The sequence below is a fragment of the Pleurodeles waltl genome, chromosome 4_1 (assembly GCF_031143425.1).
Source record: "Pleurodeles waltl isolate 20211129_DDA chromosome 4_1, aPleWal1.hap1.20221129, whole genome shotgun sequence".
In the NCBI taxonomy this organism is placed as follows: domain Eukaryota; kingdom Metazoa; phylum Chordata; class Amphibia; order Caudata; family Salamandridae; genus Pleurodeles; species Pleurodeles waltl.
Window position 1 is genome coordinate 134,540,848 of NC_090442.1, and position 17,778 is coordinate 134,558,625.

At 47.5% G+C, this 17,778-nt stretch overlaps 1 protein-coding gene across 7 annotated transcripts in view; it reads right to left on the reverse strand.

Moving 5' to 3' along the window:
• SLC37A3 (solute carrier family 37 member 3) overlaps nucleotides 1–17,778 on the reverse strand; it is a 141,127-nt gene that overhangs the window by 44,348 nt on the left and 79,001 nt on the right. For all 7 annotated transcript variants that reach the window (XM_069227890.1, XM_069227887.1, XM_069227888.1 and 4 more), the window contains exons 10-12: nucleotides 13,774–13,915; nucleotides 12,908–13,009; nucleotides 8,427–8,474 (exon numbers count right to left, since the gene is read on the reverse strand). In XM_069227890.1, the coding sequence (XP_069083991.1) occupies nucleotides 8,427–8,474; nucleotides 12,908–13,009; nucleotides 13,774–13,915 (292 nt within the window). The remainder of the gene's footprint in view (nucleotides 1–8,426; nucleotides 8,475–12,907; nucleotides 13,010–13,773; nucleotides 13,916–17,778) is intronic.

Sequence of the window (17,778 nt, forward strand, 5' to 3'; positions counted from 1 at the left end):
TGTACCCCACCGCTGATCCACCAATGTAGGAAGTTGGCTCTGTGTGCACTAGTTCAAAGTAAGGAATAGTATGCACAGAGTCCAAGGGTTCCCCTTAGAGGTAAGATAGTGGCAAAAGAGATAATACTAATGCTCTATTTTGTGGTAGTGTGGTCGAGCAGTAGGCTTATCAAAGGAGTAGTGTTAAGCATTTGTTGTACATACACACAGGCAATAAATGAGGAACACACAGTCAGAGACAAATCCAAGCCAATAGGTTTTGTTATAGAAAAATATATTTCTTAGTTTATTTTAAGAACCACAGGTTACATTTTTACATGTAATATCTCATTTGAAAGGTATTGCAGGTAAGTACTTTAGGAACTTTGAATCATTACATTAGCATGTATACTTTTTACATAAAACACAATAAGCTGTTTTAAAAGTGGACACAGTGCAATTTTCACAGTTCCTGGGGAGGTAAGCTTTTGTTAGTTTTTGTCAGGTAAGTAAATCACTTACAAGTCTCAGGTTTGGGTCCAAGGTAGCCCACCGTTGGGGGTTCAGAGCAACCCCAAAGTTACCACACCAGCAGCTCAGGGCCGGTCAGGTGCAGAGGTCAAAGAGGTGCCCAAAACGCATAGGCTTCAATGGAGAGAAGGGGGTGCCCCGGTTCCGGTCTGCCAGCAGGTAAGTACCCGCGTCTTCGGAGGGCAGACCAGGGGGGTTTTGTAGGGCACAGGGGGGGACACAAGTCCACACAAAAAGTACACCCTCAGCGGCACTGGGGCGGCCGGGTGCAGTGTAGAAACAAGCGTCGGGTTTTCAATGGTTTCTTATGAGAGATCAAGGGATCTCTTCAGCGTTGCAGGCAGGCAGGCAAGGGGGGGGGCTCCTCGGGGTAGCCACCACCTGGGCAAGGGAGAGGGCCTCCTGGGGGTCACTCCTGCACAGGAGTTCCGTTTCTTTAGGTGCTGGGGGCTGCGGGTGCAGGGTCTTTTCCAGCCGTCGGGAAATGGAGTTTCAGGCAGTCGCGGTCAGGGGGAGCCTCGGGATTCCCTCTGCAGGCGTCGCTGTGCGGGCTCAGGGGGGACAACTTTGGTTACTCACAGACTCGGAGTCGCCGGAGGGTCCTCCCTGAGGTGTTGGTTCTCCACCAGTCGAGTCGGGGTCGCCAGGTGCAGTGTTGCAAGTCTCACGCTTCTTGCGGGGAGTTGCAGGGGTCTTTAAATCTGCTCCTTGAAACAAAGTCGCAGTTTGTAAGGAAATGCCTCCTTGGCATGGTTACCCCCTGACTTTTTGCCTTTGCTGATGCTATGTTTTAAATTGAAAGTGTGCTGAGGCCTGCTAACCAGGCCCCAGCACCAGTGTTCTTTCCCTAACCTGTACTTTTGATTCCACAATTGGCACACCCTGGCATCCAGATAAGTCCCTTGTAACTGGTACCTCTGGTACCAAGGGCCCTGATACCAGGGAAGGTCTCTAAGGGCTGCAGCATGCATTATGCCACCCTAGAGACCCCTCACTCAGCACAGACACCCTGCTTACCAGCTTGTGTGTGCTAGTGAGAACAAAACGAGTAAGTCGACATGGCACTCCCCTCAGGGTGCCATGCCAGCCTCTCACTGCCTATGCAGTATAGGTAAGACACCCCTCTAGCAGGCCTTACAGCCCTAAGGCAGGGTGCACTATACCATAGGTGAGGGTACCAGTGCATGAGCACTGTGCCCCTACAGTGTCTAAGCCAAACCTTAGACCTTGTAAGTGCAGGGTAGCCATAAGAGTATATGGTCTGGGAGTCTGTTTTACACGAACTCCACAGCACCATAATGGCTACACTGAAAACTGGGAAGTTTGGTATCAAACTTCTCAGCACAATAAATGCACACTGATGCCAGTGTACACTTTATTGTAAAATACACCACAGAGGGCACCTTAGAGGTGCCCCCTGAAACTTAACCGACTGTCTGTGTAGGCTGACTGGTTCCAGCAGCCTGCCACACTAGAGACATGTTGCTGGCCCCATGGGGAGAGTGCCTTTGTCACTCTGAGGCCAGTAACAAAGCCTGCACTGGGTGGAGATGCTAACACCTCCCCCAGGCAGGAGCTGTAACACCTGGCGGTGAGCCTCAAAGGCTCACCCCTGTGTCACAGCACCGCAGGACACTCCAGCTAGTGGAGTTGCCCGCCGCCTCCGGCCCCGGCCCCCACTTTTGGCAGCAAGGCCGGAGAAAATAATGAGAATAACAAGGAGGAGTCACTGGCCAGTCAGGACAGCCCCTAAGGTGTCCTGAGCTGAGGTGACTAACTTTTAGAAATCCTCCATCTTGCAGATGGAGGATTCCCCCAATAGGATTAGGGATGTGACCCCCTCCCCTTGGGAGGAGGCACAAAGAGGGTGTACTCACCCTCAGGGCTAGTAGCCATTGGCTACTAACCCCCCAGACCTAAACACGCCTTTAAATTTAGTATTTAAGGGCTTCCCTGAACCTAAGATTTTAGATTCCTGCAACAACAAGAAGAAGGACTGCCTAGCTGAAAACCCCTGCAGAGGAAGACCAGAAGACAACAACTGCCTTGGCTCCAGAAACTCACCGGCCTGTCTCCTGCCTTCCCAAGAACTCTGCTCCAGCGACGCCTTCCAAAGGGACCAGCGACCTCTGAATCCTCTGAGGACTGCCCTGCTTCGACGACGACAAGAAACTCCCGAGGACAGCGGACCTGCTCCAAAAAGACTGCAACTTTATCCAAAGGAGCAGCTTTAAAGAACCCTGCAATCTCCCCGCAAGAAGCGTGAGACTTGCAACACTGCACCCGGCGACCCCGACTCAGCTGGTGGAGAACCAACACCTCAGGGAGGACCCCCGGACTACTCTACGACTGTGAGTACCAAAACCTGTCCCCCCTGAGCCCCCACAGCGCCGCCTGCAGAGGGAATCCCGAGGCTTCCCCTGACCGCGACTCTTTGAAACCTAAGTCCCGACGCCTGGAAAAGACCCTGCACCCGCAGCCCCCAGGACCTGAAGGACCGGACTTTCACTGCAGAAGTGACCCCCAGGAGTCCCTCTCCCTTGCCCAAGTGGAGGTTTCCCCGAGGAAGCCCCCCCTTGCCTGCCTGCAGCGCTCAAGAGATCCCCTGATCTCTCATTGACTTCCATTGCGAACCCGACGCTTGTTCTAACACTGCACCCGGCCGCCCCTGCGCCGCTGACGGTGAAATTTCTGTGTGGGCTTGTGTCCCCCCCGGTGCCCTACAAAACCCCCCTGGTCTGCCCTCCGAAGACGCGGGTACTTACCTGCTGGCAGACTGGAACCGGGGCACCCCCTTCTCTCCATTGGAGCCTATGCGTTTTGGGCACCACTTTGAACTCTGCACCTGACCGGCCCTGAGCTGCTGGTGTGGTCACTTTGGGGTTGCTCTGAACCCCCAACGGTGGGCTACCTTGGACCAAGAACTGAACCCTGTAAGTGTCTTACTTACCTGGTAAAACTAACAAAAACTTACCTCCCCCAGGAACTGTGAAAATTGCACTGTGTCCACTTTTAAAATAGCTATTTGTGAATAACTTGAAAAGTATACATGCAATTGAAATAATTCAAAGTTCCTAATGTACTTACCTGCAATACCTTTCAAACAAGATATTACATGTTAAATTTGAACCTGTGGTTCTTAAAATAAACTAAGAAAAGATATTTTTCTATACAAAACCTATTGGCTGGATTTGTCTCCGAGTGTGTGTACCTGTAAAGAAATGGCTCCCTGTTGCAGTTACCCCCCACTTTTTGCCTGATACGGATGCTGACTTGACTGAGAAGTGTGCTGGGACCCTGCTAACCAGGTCCCAGCACCAGTGTTCTTTCACCTAAAATGTACCATTGTTTCCACAATTGGCACACCCTGGCATCCAGATAAGTCCCTTGTAACTGGTACCTCTGGTACCAAGGGCCCTGATGCCAGGGAAGGTCTCTAAGGGCTGCAGCATGTATTATGCCACCCTAGAGACCCCTCACTCAGCACAGACACACTGCTTACAAGCCTGTGTGTGCTAGTGAGAACAAAATGAGTAAGTCGACATGGCACTCCCCTCAGGGTGCCATGCCAGCCTCTCACTGCCTATGCAGTATAGGTAAGACACCCCTCTAGCAGGCCTTACAGCCCCAAGGCAGGGTGCACTATACCATAGGTGAGGGTACCAGTGCATGAGCACTGTACCCCTACAGTGTCTAAGCAAAACCTTAGACATTGTAAGTGCAGGGTAGCCATAAGAGTATATGGTCTGGGAGTCTGTTTTACACGAACTCCACAGCACCATAATGGCTACACTGAAAACTGGGAAGTTTGGTATCAAACTTCTCAGCACAATAAATGCACACTGATGCCAGTGTACATTTTATTGCAAAATACACCCCAGAGGGCACCTTAGAGGTGCCCCCTGAAACTTAACCGACTGTCTGTGTAGGCTGACTAGTTCCAGCAGCCTGCCACACCAGAGACATGTTGCTGGCCCCATGGGGAGAGTGCCTTTGTCACTCTGAGGCCAGTAACAAAGCCTGCACTGGGTGGAGATGCTAACACCTCCCCCAGGCAGGAGCTGTAACACCTGGCGGTGAGCCTCAAAGGCTCACCCCTTTGTCACAGCCCAGCAGGGCACTCCAGCTTAGTGGAGTTGCCCGCCCCCTCCGGCCACGGCCCCCACTTTTGGCGGCAAGGCTGGAGGGAACAAAGAAAGCAACAAGGAGGAGTCACTGGCCAGTCAGGACAGCCCCTAAGGTGTCCTGAGCTGAGGTGACTCTGACTTTTAGAAATCCTCCATCTTGCAGATGGAGGATTCCCCCAATAGGGTTAGGATTGTGACCCCCCTCCCCTTGGGAGGAGGCACAAAGAGGGTGTACCCACCCTCAGGGCTAGTAGCCATTGGCTACTAACCCCCCAGACCTAAACACGCCCTTAAATTTAGTATTTAAGGGCTACCCTGAACCCTAGAAAATTAGATTCCTGCAAACTACAAGAAGAAGGACTGCCTAGCTGAAAACCCCTGCAGAGGAAGACCAGAAGACGACAACTGCCTTGGCTCCAGAAACTCACCGGCCTGTCCCCTGCCTTCCAAAGAACTCTGCTCCAGCGACGCCTTCCAAGGGACCAGCGACCTCTGAATCCTCTGAGGACTGCCCTGCTTCGAAAAAGACAAGAAACTCCCGAGGACAGCGGACCTGCTCCAAAAAGACTGCAACTTTGTTTCAAGAAGCAGCTTTAAAGAACCCTGCAACTCCCCGCAAGAAGCGTGAGAGTTGCAACACTGCACCCGGCGACCCCGACTCGGCTGGTGGAGAACCAACACCTCAGGGAGGACCCCCGGACTACTCTCCGACTGTGAGTACCAAAACCTGTCCCCCCTGAGCCCCCACAGCGCCGCCTGCAGAGGGAATCCCGAGGCTTCCCCTGACCGCGACCCTCTGAAACCTAAGTCCCGACGCCTGGAAGAGACCCTGCACCCGCAGCCCCCAGGACCTGAAGGACCGGACTTTCACTGGAGAAGTGACCCCCAGGAGTCCCTCTCCCTTGCCCAAGTGGAGGTTTCCCCGAGGAAGCCCCCCCTTGCCTGCCTGCAGCGCTGAAGAGATCCGTTGATCTCTCATAGACTAACATTGCAAACCCGACGCTTGTTTCTACACTGCACCCGACTGCAACGGTGGGCTACCTTGGACCAAGAACTGAACCCTGTAAGTGTCTTACTTACCTGGTAAAACTAACAAAAACTTACCTCCCCAGGAACTGTGAAAATTGCACTGTGTCCACTTTTAAAATAGCTATTTGTGAATAACTTGAAAAGTATACATGCAATTGAAATAATTCAAAGTTCCTAATGTACTTACCTGCAATACCTTTCAAACAAGATATTACATGTTAAATTTGAACCTGTGGTTCTTAAAATAAACTAAGAAAATATATTTTTCTATACAAAACCTATTGGCTGGATTTGTCTCTGAGTGTGTGTACCTCATTTATTGTCTAAGTGTATGTACAACAAATGCTTAACACTACTCCTTGGATAAGCCTACTGCTCGACCACACTACCACAAAATAGAGCATTAGTATTATCTCTTTTTACCACTGTTTTACCTCTGCCAATTGTGGATACAAAAGTACAGGTTAGGGAAAGAACACTGGTGCTGGGGCCTGGTTAGCAGGCCTCAGCACACTTTCAATTGTAAACATAGCATCAGCAAAGGCAAAAAGTCAGGGGGCAACCATGCCAAGGAGGCATTTCCTTACAACAGGCAGGAAATTAATCATGCAAGTAGGCGTGTTGCACTATCAGGTTAGTCACACTGCTAAGGTGGGCAGCTTAATATGCACCACGAAAGAAGGGTTCCACCATCTTTTTTTTGGTGGAATTAGAATTTCTGGTACAGGGTTATGCCCACTCCCCACAGGAAGTGGCCAAATAGGGGGTGTAGTCACCCCAGGCGTAAGTAGCCCATTGACTACCACCCTAGACTCCCCTAAAATTCCCCTAAATTGAGTAGGTGCCCCACCCGACATCAGAAGAGCAGAATTGAATGGCAGAAGAAAGAAGAGGGCAAAGAAGAGGGCAAAGAAGTGAGAACTGCGGACTGCTGGCAGATTTTGGTACAAAACCCTGCCCGCCTACCTGCTCCAGTCCTGACAATCGCGACAACCCGACTCTCCTGCAGCTGTGTATCCTCCACAGGCCTCAGAGGGCCTCCAGCACTTCACAAAGCCATCAGCATCTTCCTTGAAGCGGAGGAGCTAGTTCCCTGCAGGCACCAAAAGCAACGTCCTGTTAACCTTTCTGCTAACCACCTGCTCCTCGAAGCAGAAGCCTCCCAGGAGTAAGTTACTGTGTTCCAGACATCAGATCTATCTCCCCACCAAGTGGGAAGATGCCACGACCCACCGGGGCCATCCTGCACAGATACCCAGGGTACCAGACCCCTTGCAGCAACCAAAGCTTGTTTGATCCAATTCAGATTCCAGCGCCACGAAGACCGACCAACAGGGGACGTCAGCATCACAGAGGCCTACACCAAGAGTAGCCCAGCTGTCCTGTTTTGTCCCCCTCTTGCAGGTACAACTGAGAACTGTGGGGGCGTCCGATGCAAGCGCACCCACCGCCTAAACCCTCTGCACCCAAGCTCCCCAGCCAAGGTCCCCGACAACCAATGGTGCTCCCCTGCTCCCAGGAACCCCACAGACCAAACCCCACCTTTCCCCATTAGGAACTCCAGAACATGTCCCCAAGTATCCCTCTGCATCCGGTTTCTAGGTGGCCCCCACTTCTTCGCCAAGCGTGCGGTGCGCGAGGCACTCGACACACCCAGCATCTCTGCACCCGGACATCCAAGGGCAGGTAAAACTGAACTGCTGGTGTTCGTGGCCTTGAGCCCCTATCACACTTCAAACTAAAGGGGACCCCTGAGATCCATCTGCAAAGACCCCAGTGCAGTAAAAGTACTTTGGTGTATTTACTTACCCCACTGAAGAATTCTCTGCAACTCTGCTTACCTTCTTTTACAGATTTCCTGGTGTTGAAACATTAAAGTGATTGTATTTTTCTAAACACTGGTTACAAGTTTCACTGTGTGTGTCATTTATTGACTGTGTGTTCAACAAATGCCTAGGACTACCCTCTGGTAAGCCTAAACTGCTCGCCCACACTACCATAAAAGAGAATTTGGGATTATAATTTTTTTAATCCATGTAAACCAATACGGGTCACCTGGACTATCTGCACAGTGACCCCTACAATCGGTACGCTAAGAGGGGTCTGCATTTCTCTGTTGCTTGGTTCTTCAAAGAGGGCTTCCATACACCTCAAAAGATATGATGTCCACAATATTGTTGGTTAAAACTTCTCAGACAAAGACTGCTAGCCCTAAATGTTTGGATACTCTCCCAGAGGTGGCATTTTCCCTTCCCATCCATTCTGGGCAAGAGCATTCCTTTGACACCTACATTTATTTATAAAACTCCGAACAGTACAATTTGACTGAAAGAAATACTTTTAGTTTATGGCTACATCACTTTCACAAATCAGGACAGAGCACACCAAGACCTCATTATGTACCCTGCTGAGAACCATAAAAGGGAAGAGTCCAAGCCTGCTGGGTAAAAATTATTTATCTTGGCTGATACACCCAAAGGCAAACCATTACACCAATTACCACAGACAGAAAAAGCACTTCTTTTGCTTAGGCAGGCCTACAGTCAAATGTGGCGACATTAGTGAATTCATCCCATTAAAGTAGGGCCAATAAACAAACTGACACCACTGTAAAGAGCCAGGAAACGTAACAATGGGTGTTTAACTCACTCTCTATTAAACTTCAACAAATAAAACTAGAACAAAACAAACTCACTTAATGAGCTCATTAGCCATTAACAAATTTAGATTTCTTTACCAGACACAGACCAAAGCACATACCTGTGATAGCCATGATAAGGGCGTTGATTGGTTTGTTGTTGGGGGATCCTACAAAGGCAAAAAACACAAAAATGAGAGTAGCATTAGCATTCACGTGTTTTGAGAGAAACGGACACAGGATTGTGAGACAAACTGCTAGATTGCTGACCAGACTGCATACAATCTGGCTCACACAGTCCACCCATCACTTGATTTGCAGATACACAGCACTGATTCAGTGTATGGACTCAAATCCAGACCATTAACCACTAACACTAGATGCGGTCTATAGGCCTCTGTGATGTCTAGTTCGATTACTAGATATTACAAATGAACAGAGAAGCCTGGCTGGGCACTGGTCAATACGAGTTACCCAGCTATATAATGCTTTTACTGAAACCTACGGTGCTTGGTATGAAACACCTCATCATAATACGTCTACTAGTTCTCTAGAGTGCTGGCTGACTGGTATCGATCAGCCTCCCACCACACACGAGTTTCTGAACCCCTTCAGGTGATAGCCTGTGGTCAGAGGCCAGAACAATGCCTGCTCTGGGGGATGTTGTTATCACCTCATCCAGCCGGATGGCTAGTGAATCAGCATACTAAGGCCAGGGACTTCCCTGCCGCCGTTGATATGTAACTCTGGCTTCCCACAGACATGGGAGTTGCCGCCCCATCCCTCGATGCCCATTTGGCACTAGGACAGGCGGGAAATTAATCATGCAAGTAGGCGTGTTGCACTATCCGGTTAGTCACACTGCTAAGGTGGTAAACCTATTGTGTGCCACGAAAGAAGGGTTCCACCATCTTGTTTTTTGGTGGAATTAGGAATTCTGGGACAGATTTATGCCCACTCCCCACAGGAAGTGGCCAAATAGGGGGTGTAGGCACGCCAGGGGTAAGTAGTCCATTGACTACCACCCTAACCTCCCCAAAAATCCCCTAAATTGAGTATTTAGGTGGCCACCCCAACATCAGAAGAGCAGATTCGAGTGAATGAAGAAAGAAGAGGACAAAGAAACGAGAACTAAGGAGGGCTGGTGGATTTTGGTACAAAACCCTTCCTGCCTACCTTCTCCAGTCGTGTGATAAGCCTAAACTGCTCGCCCACACTACTACAACAGAGACTTTGGGATTAATATTATTTTAATCCATGTAAACCAATACGGGTCTCCTGGACTATCTGCACAGTGTCCCCTTACAATCGGTACGCTAAGGGGCTTGTATTTCTCTGTTGCTTGGTTCTTCAAAGAGGGCTTCCATACACCTCAAAGGATATCATGTCCAAGGTATTGTTGGTTAAAACTCCTCAGACGAAGACTGCTAGCCCTAAATGTTTGGATACTCTCCTGGAGGTGGCATTTTTCCTTCCCATCCAGTCTGGGAAAGAACATTCCTTTATCACCTACATTTATTTATAAAAATTTGACTAGTCCAATATTTTGAAAAAAATAAACACTTTTAGTTTAAGACTACATCACGTTCACAAATCAGGACAGCACACACAGAGACCTCATAATGTACCCTGCTGAGATCCATAAAAGAGAAGAGTCCAAGCCTGCTGGGTAAAAATTATTTATCATGGCTCTGACACACCCAAAGACAAAGCCTTACACCAATTACCACACAGACAGAAAAAGTACTTATTTTGCTTATGCATGCCTACAGTCAAAGTATGTGGCCACATTCAGTCGCCAGTGTATGGACTCAAATCCAGACCATTAACCACTAACACTAGATGCTGTCTATTCTTCCCAGGCCTCCATATATAACATTTTAAAGATGTTCCAATCTAGCTTTACTGATATCTAATGAATTATACAGCCGTTATTGTTTTAAAAAGGTATACAGCAGAAACGCAAAACCAAAAAGATTTTTTTTATTTTTTGTTCTTGTCTAGTAAATTAAATGATACTAACTGCAAGTAAAACTTGAACATTTCCTCGCTGCCACATCTAAAGTATTCCAATTAATGCCTGGAAACTGCAATGTACACAAGAGACCACTGAAGGAATGTTACATCTGAAAACTAATTTGCCTTTGTAGTGTGCTGTTGGTCAATGCCTATCCAAATTGTCTGCATGCACCTATCACTATACAGAAAAGCACATGCTAACATCTTTCACAACAGAAGAATAAAGTTGCTTCACTTCACATTCTCCCTCTTCAACAGTCAGCAACACACGGACCAATGTTAGCCCATCAAAATCATGAACACCTGCTCTGTGCCTCACAGCCAACCAACCACATGCATCAAACATGTCTGTAAAGAATTCCACAATAACATGGTTTTATACCTAGCTCAACTTCAGAACAACACTGCATGAATTAGGAGAAGAGCGATCCAGAAAAAGAACATTTACACAGGGGCCAATAATCTACTGCAATATTCATAGGTTAGGAGGTGGGTACCCACCTTCTGCATCACATTATACACCACGCACCTGAGAGTAAGAAACCAAAAGCAAATTCCTCATACACAATCAATGCTCTTGCCACTACTTTGTTATATTCCAACAGGTAATCTCTACATGCAAACACCAGCAGTCTCATGATCCATAATATAGTAGCAGCCCAGAAACTCATCACTCCCAACACCACAAACCAGGGAAACTCTGTCAAATTACTTCTTGGTGGGGTGTTGGAGAATTTACCCCACAAAGAGGGTTACGCAGGGATCGGAATCCAATGGCCTCCTGAGAACAAGGCAGTTTTGTCAGCTTTTAAAACCAAAATCATACAAACCCAAATATTTGGTGTTACAAAAGTCTTCATAGAAGCTCACTTCCTACATCTGAAACAACATCATCCATTCTCCTAGATTTCGCCTCAAAGAACTGAAATGGTTAAAAATAACTCAGCTAGGGTCCACTGTTTTGTCTGCTGTTAAACATTGTCTTTGACCCACCAGTAATCTATACACACATGCCCGAGACCTTGATGACTGTACTCAGTGAAACATTTTAATTAGGTTACTCGCACACCAAGCTAACAAAAGGATAACACATGGCCCTAAGTTACCACATCCAAGCAAACATCATGAAATAAAGGATGTTACTCATGCTGCCTGACTAAACAATAGTAGCAGGATCTATCATCACCAACATGCAAGACTACTTTAATTTCCTGCTCTTTAACCTACCACAAAGATGTATTGCCACCTACAGATAACACAGAATTGTATTCCCACATAACCACTCTAACACAGCCCTCAGTAGGATTTCTACAAGGGACACCTGGGAAATGTCAGAGAGAGGAGACAAAGAGCATGGTATATGTCAATTATTAGCGATTAGTTGGAATGGTTTAGTTTGAATTAAATGCAGTTATTATATATCAATTTTGTAGAGCACTGGAATTCAGAGAATTTTAAAAAGGTAAATTGAAGAGAGACCATGGAATAAATTCTTAATAATTAGTTAGGATCAGCTGGAGTTGTTTCAACTGCAGAAATGCATCAACCATGCACCCTGAAAGAAAGGTGGTAAAGGTTTGCTTGAAAGTTTGTAGGATAAACAGATGCACATCTGTTTGGCATCTAACCAACAGGACAGAGGAAAAAAAGAATAGTGGCAGCCCTGATAAAAGAAAAACCTTCAGCAGTTACACTGATGAGCTAAAAGGAGGCTGCAGTGAAAGGATTAACTTAAACTGCCGGTGAGGAGACCGCAAAGATCAAATTAAAACCTTGTAAAGTCCACTATTTTGATGGAACCTGTTAACTACCCCAGGGCTTGCTACTGTGGCAGAGAGATGGGCAATCTAAATGTTCACTCCAAGAGAGTGAAAGAGGAGACACAAGATGGCGGCACACAATTGAACTGTAGTCTGTAATGGTGAGGCTTGATCAAAACCCAATGTCCTGTAACATGGCCCATGGCAATCCCCCCCAAGGGGCGCAGCTCAACATCCACAACACCAACAAGGCAGCATGCTCAAAGTAAGGATGCTGTCCAACCGCAAGCCCTGCATGCGATGTGGTAATTACACACGTCCTCCTCCGCCTTCAGGGAGATCAGCTGGTAAAAAGCTGATAGATGTAGTTATAGAGTTTAAGTTTGGATTAGGGTTAGTGTACAAGTATGGATAAAGAATAGGATCAAAACGCAGGTTAGGCCTAGAGATATAATTACGGTTAGAGTGAGGGACAGAGTAAGGATGTGGAAGGAGTTTCAATTAATGAAGAGTAAGTTTGATGTTTAGGTTTGAGTGTGAAGGAAGTGAAAGAAAAATAAATGAGCCAAACTTTCCAATCAAGTGATTGGAACTAATATCCATTTCAATATAAATGAGTATTTTGAACCATTTGCAAACAAAACCTTTGATCTGAACGGGATACTTTTTCCTCACCAAGTCGCATTGCATCATAAGTTTGAAATGCTGCCAATGATTCAAAAGCAGGAATCACAATTTTGTTCAGATAATTGATAATGCATTTTCAAACCCTGTTTAACAGGGTACATTCCAGAAAATAATGAAGTACCCCACTCTACACTCACGGCTGTATCCGACGAGAGAGCCTATAGCCAATATAAGGCTCACCGCCAGTACTGGAGAACGATTTTGCAACAGGTCTGAGATTAAGCCTTGGATTGTTCCACCTGCAAAAAAAAAATAAAAAAAATAACACAATCAGAACAATACAGCAAAAGACAGCAGACCCACACAAGAATTAATACAATTTTCTCACTCTGCACTAATACCCTTGATGCAGTGTCTAGCAGAACTATACATTTGATCTAGTAGAGTCCTGTAAGGAGGTACATAGCCGACATTCCCTGCATCTGAACATCTAACAAGAATACAAACAGTGCAAATATCAAAAGAAGGCAAGGTAGAGCGGAGCACTGCCCACACAGGAGTGGTTAGATGGAAAGTATTTGGACTCTACCCACTGAGGGAAGCGGGTCAAAGGGTTTCATTTGTATACACCGTGACATGCAATGGGGAGGACTTCACTTAAGGAACCACAGCGAAAGGGATGGTATGGGGTACTAAAAAGGAAGACCGCTTAAGGTTATCATCACTGTGGGACAAAGTAAGACGGCAGACTTTGGTGCAGTGTAGGACACCTATTCTCATGCTCTCAGACAGGTAGCATGGAAGCACAACCCATGAAAGAATCATGGGGCAGGTTCTAAACTGAGGGTAGTCTTTACTTGATTGTACAGAAGCACTGAGTGTGCCCATATAGTTACTACTGAGGTTCAAGTGTGAGGCAATATGGGAAGCCGAAGGCTCCAACAGACCTGTCTTTCTCTGCATGTATCAGTTTTGTTATTATAGCACAAGTATGTAATGTAATTTATATCAGAGCGAATGTGAGCACAACATTTCTTCATAGGACATGCATAGTTAAACATACCGATGATTCCTCCAACGTCATACCAGATGGAGAGTTGGTCAGCTTCAGCCTCCTTCCACTGAAATTTATGGCTGAGGTAGAAAGGGAGCCAGAAGAAGAAGGAGTAATTCACCAACTTCAGGCAGGCATAGGCCAGAGAGTACTACAAGGCAACAGCATACACAGTATTACTTTTAGCATGCACAGAGCACCACATGTGAGATTACTGCCGACCAAATAAGCAATACTAATGGGCCTAATACAGGCAGTCATATTGTACGGTGTATATGCATGCAGGGAAACAGGATCACTGCATGGCAGTGGAGTCAGCAGAATTACCTCTGTGGGTGGGACAGCAGAGAGCACTTCAAGGGACAGCCTCATTACTGGTGTATGAAAAGGCAAAGCACACAATTGCAAGGGACCAATCTGAGCATTACATGGAGATTTAGGAGCATGAAGAGGTCAGGTAACACTGAAGGGGGGCAACATTTGCAGCATTATTTGCAGGTGAAAGGACTGAGTGTTACAAAGAAAGAAAGGAACAAATGTGTTGTTTCAATATGATGCTGCATAATGTAGTGAGGAGATATATTCCTGGAACATGTTGGGCCTATGAAATTACATGAATCTGAACCACAGAAACAAGAGACGTAGGTTTTACTTGCATGAAAACTGCCAGCCGAGTGTAGGAAGCTGGCTCGTTATATGATATATCAAATGAGATATATCGTGCAGAGAGTCCAGGGGTACCCTTTCTAGTGGACAGGGACTTGCTCTAGCAATCCCAAGGTGCTCTTTTAGGGGTTAGTGTTGTCGAACAGCCTTAGGTTTATCAGAGAGTAGTGTTAGACATCTGCAAATTTGTAGGCAATAAATGAGACACAACTCAATAAGGAGATCCACCGCAATTAAAAAAAAAAAAAAAACAACAAGTATCTTTATATATGTGTAAAGAAATGGCTCCCTGTTGCAGTTACCCCCCACTTTTTGCCTGATACTGATGCTGACTTGACTGAGAAATGTGCTGGGACCCTGCTAACCAGGCCCCAGCACCAGTGTTCTTTCACCTAAAATGTACCATTGTCTCCACAATTGGCACACCCCTGGCATCCAGGTAAGTCCCTTGTAACTGGTACCCGGGTACCAAGGGCCCTGATGCCAGGGAAGGTCTCTAAGGGCTGCAGCATGTCTTATGCCACCCTAGGGACCCCTCACTCAGCACAGACACACTGCTTGCCAGCTTGTGTGTGCTGGTGGGGAGAAAATGACTAAGTCGACATGGCACTCCCCTCAGGGTGCCATGCCAACCTCACACTGCCTGTGGCATAGGTAAGTCACCCCTCTAGCAGGCCTTACAGCCCTAAGGCAGAGTGCACTATACCACAGGTGAGGGCATATGTGCATGAGCACTATGCCCCTACAGTGTCTAAGCAAAACCTTAGACATTGTAAGTGCAGGGTAGCCATAAGAGTATATGGCCTGGGAGTCTGTCAAAAACGTACTCCACAGCTCCATAATGGCTCCACTGAATACTGGGAAGTTTGGCACCAAACTTCTCAGAATAATAAACCCACACTGATGCCAGTGTTGGATTTATTAAAAAATGCAGACAGAGGGCATCTTAGAGATGCCCCCTGTATTTTACCCAATTGTTCAGTGCAGGACTGACTGGTCTCTGCCAGCCTGCTGCTGAGAGACGAGTTTCTGACCTCATGCGGTGAGAGCCTTTGTGCTCTCTGAGGACAGAAACAAAGCCTGCTCTGGGTGGAGGTGCTTCACACCTCCCCCCTGCAGGAATTGTAACACCTAGCAGTGAGCTTCAAAGGCTCAAGCTTCGTGTTACAATGCCCCAGGGCACTCCAGCTAGTGGAGATGCCCGCCCCCTGGACCCAGCCCCCACTTTTGGCGGCAAGTCCAGGAGAGATAATGAGAAAAACAAGGAGGAGTCACTGGCCAGTCAGGACAGCCCCTAAGGTGTCCTGAGCTGAGGTGACTCTGACTTTTAGAAATCCTCCATCTTGTAGAAGGAGGATTCCCCCAATAGGGATAGGAATGTGACCCCCTCCCCTTGGGAGGAGGCACAAAGAGGGTGTACCTACCCTCAGGGCTAGTAGCCATTGGCTACTAACCCCCCAGACCTAAACACGCCCTTAAATTTAGTATTTAAGGGCTTCCCTGAACCTAAGAATTTAGATTCCTGAAACCTACAAGAAGAAGAAGACTGCTGAGCTGAAAAACCCCTGCAGAGGAAGAACAGAAGACACCAACTGCTTTGGCCCCAGTCCTACCGGCCTGTCTCCTGCCTCCCAAAGAAACCTGCTCCAGCGACGCTTTCCAAAAGGGCCAGCGACCTCTGAATCCTCAGAGGACTGCCCTGCTTCAAGAAAAACAAGGAACTCCCGAGGACAGCGGCCCTGCTCCAATAGACTGCAACTTTGTTTCAAAGGAGCAGATTTAAAGACCCCTGCAACTCCCCGCAAGAAGCGTGAGACTTGCAACACTGCACCCGGCGACCCCGACTCGACTGGTGGAGGACCAACACCTCAGGGAGGACCATCCGGCGACTCCGAGACCGTGAGTAACCAAAGTTGTCCCCCCTGAGCTCCACAGCGACGCCTGCAGAGGGAATCCCGAGGCTCCCCCTGACCGCGACTGGCTGAACTCCCTTTCCAGACGGCTGGAAAAGACCCTGCACCCGCAGCCCCCAGCACCTGAAGGAACGGAACTTCTGAGCAGGAGTGACCCCCAGGAGGCCCTCTCCCTTGCCCAGGTGGTGGCTACCCCGAGGACCCCCCCCCCCTTGCCTGCCTGCACCGCTGAAGAGACCCCTTGGTCTCCCATTGAAACCTACAGAGAACCCAACGCTTGTTTACACACTGCACCCGGCCGCCCCCGCGCTGCTGAGGGTGTACTTTTTGTGCTGACTTGTGTCCCCCCCCGGTGCCCTACAAAACCCCCCTGGTCTGCCCTCCGAAGACGCAGGTACTTACCTGCTGGCAGACCGGAACCGGGGCACCCCCTTCTCTCCATTGAGGCCTATGTGTTTTGGGCACCACTTTGAACTCTGCACCTGACCGGCCCTGAGCTGCTGGTGTAGTGACTTTGGGGTTGCTCTGAACCCCCAACGGTGGGCTACCTTGGACCCCAATCTTAGCCCCGTAGGTGGTTTGCTTACCTGCAAAACCTAACAATACTTTACCTCCCCCAGGAACTGTGAAAATTGCACTGTGTCCACTTTTAAAACAGCTAAATGTGTTTTATGTAAAAAGTATATATGCTACTGTAATTATTCAAAGTTCCTAAAGTACTTACCTGCAATACGTTTCAAATGAGATATTACATGTAGAATTTGAACCTGTGGTTCTTAAAATAAACTAAGAAAATATATTTTTCTATAACAAAAACCTATTGGCCTGGAATTGTTTCCGAGTGTGTGTTCCTCATTTATTGCCTGTGTGTATGTACAACAAATGCTTAACACTACTCCTTTGATAAGCCTACTGCTCGACCACACTACCACAAAATAGAGCATTAGTATTATCTCTTTTTGCCACTGTCTTACCTCTAAGGGGAACCCTTGGACTCTGTGCATACTATTCCTTACTTTGAAATAGTGCATACAGAGCCAACTTCCTACAATATGTTATTGGAATTTTAGCAGTTATCACAGACAACATGGCTGGGAGGCCATTTATTAGCACACTGAAAGAACCAAAACCTAAAGGTTGACATGATTAGGTCACATCCACACACCCACCCAAGGAATCTGCCCAATGTAATTATCCGAAGCAATATGAGAATGACCACGGTGTTATATATGTTACCTCAGGAAATGGACAACCCATAGGTACGTATTTGGTCTATGGAGGAGGTGTGTGATTGTAGAGGAGCTAGGGTGATACCTCTATAGTCCACCCATATATTGTAGGAAGTTGGCTCTATGCACTATTTCAAAGTAAGGAATAGTATGCACAGAGTCCAAGGGTTCCCCTTAGAGGTAAGATAGTGGCAAAAAAGAGATAA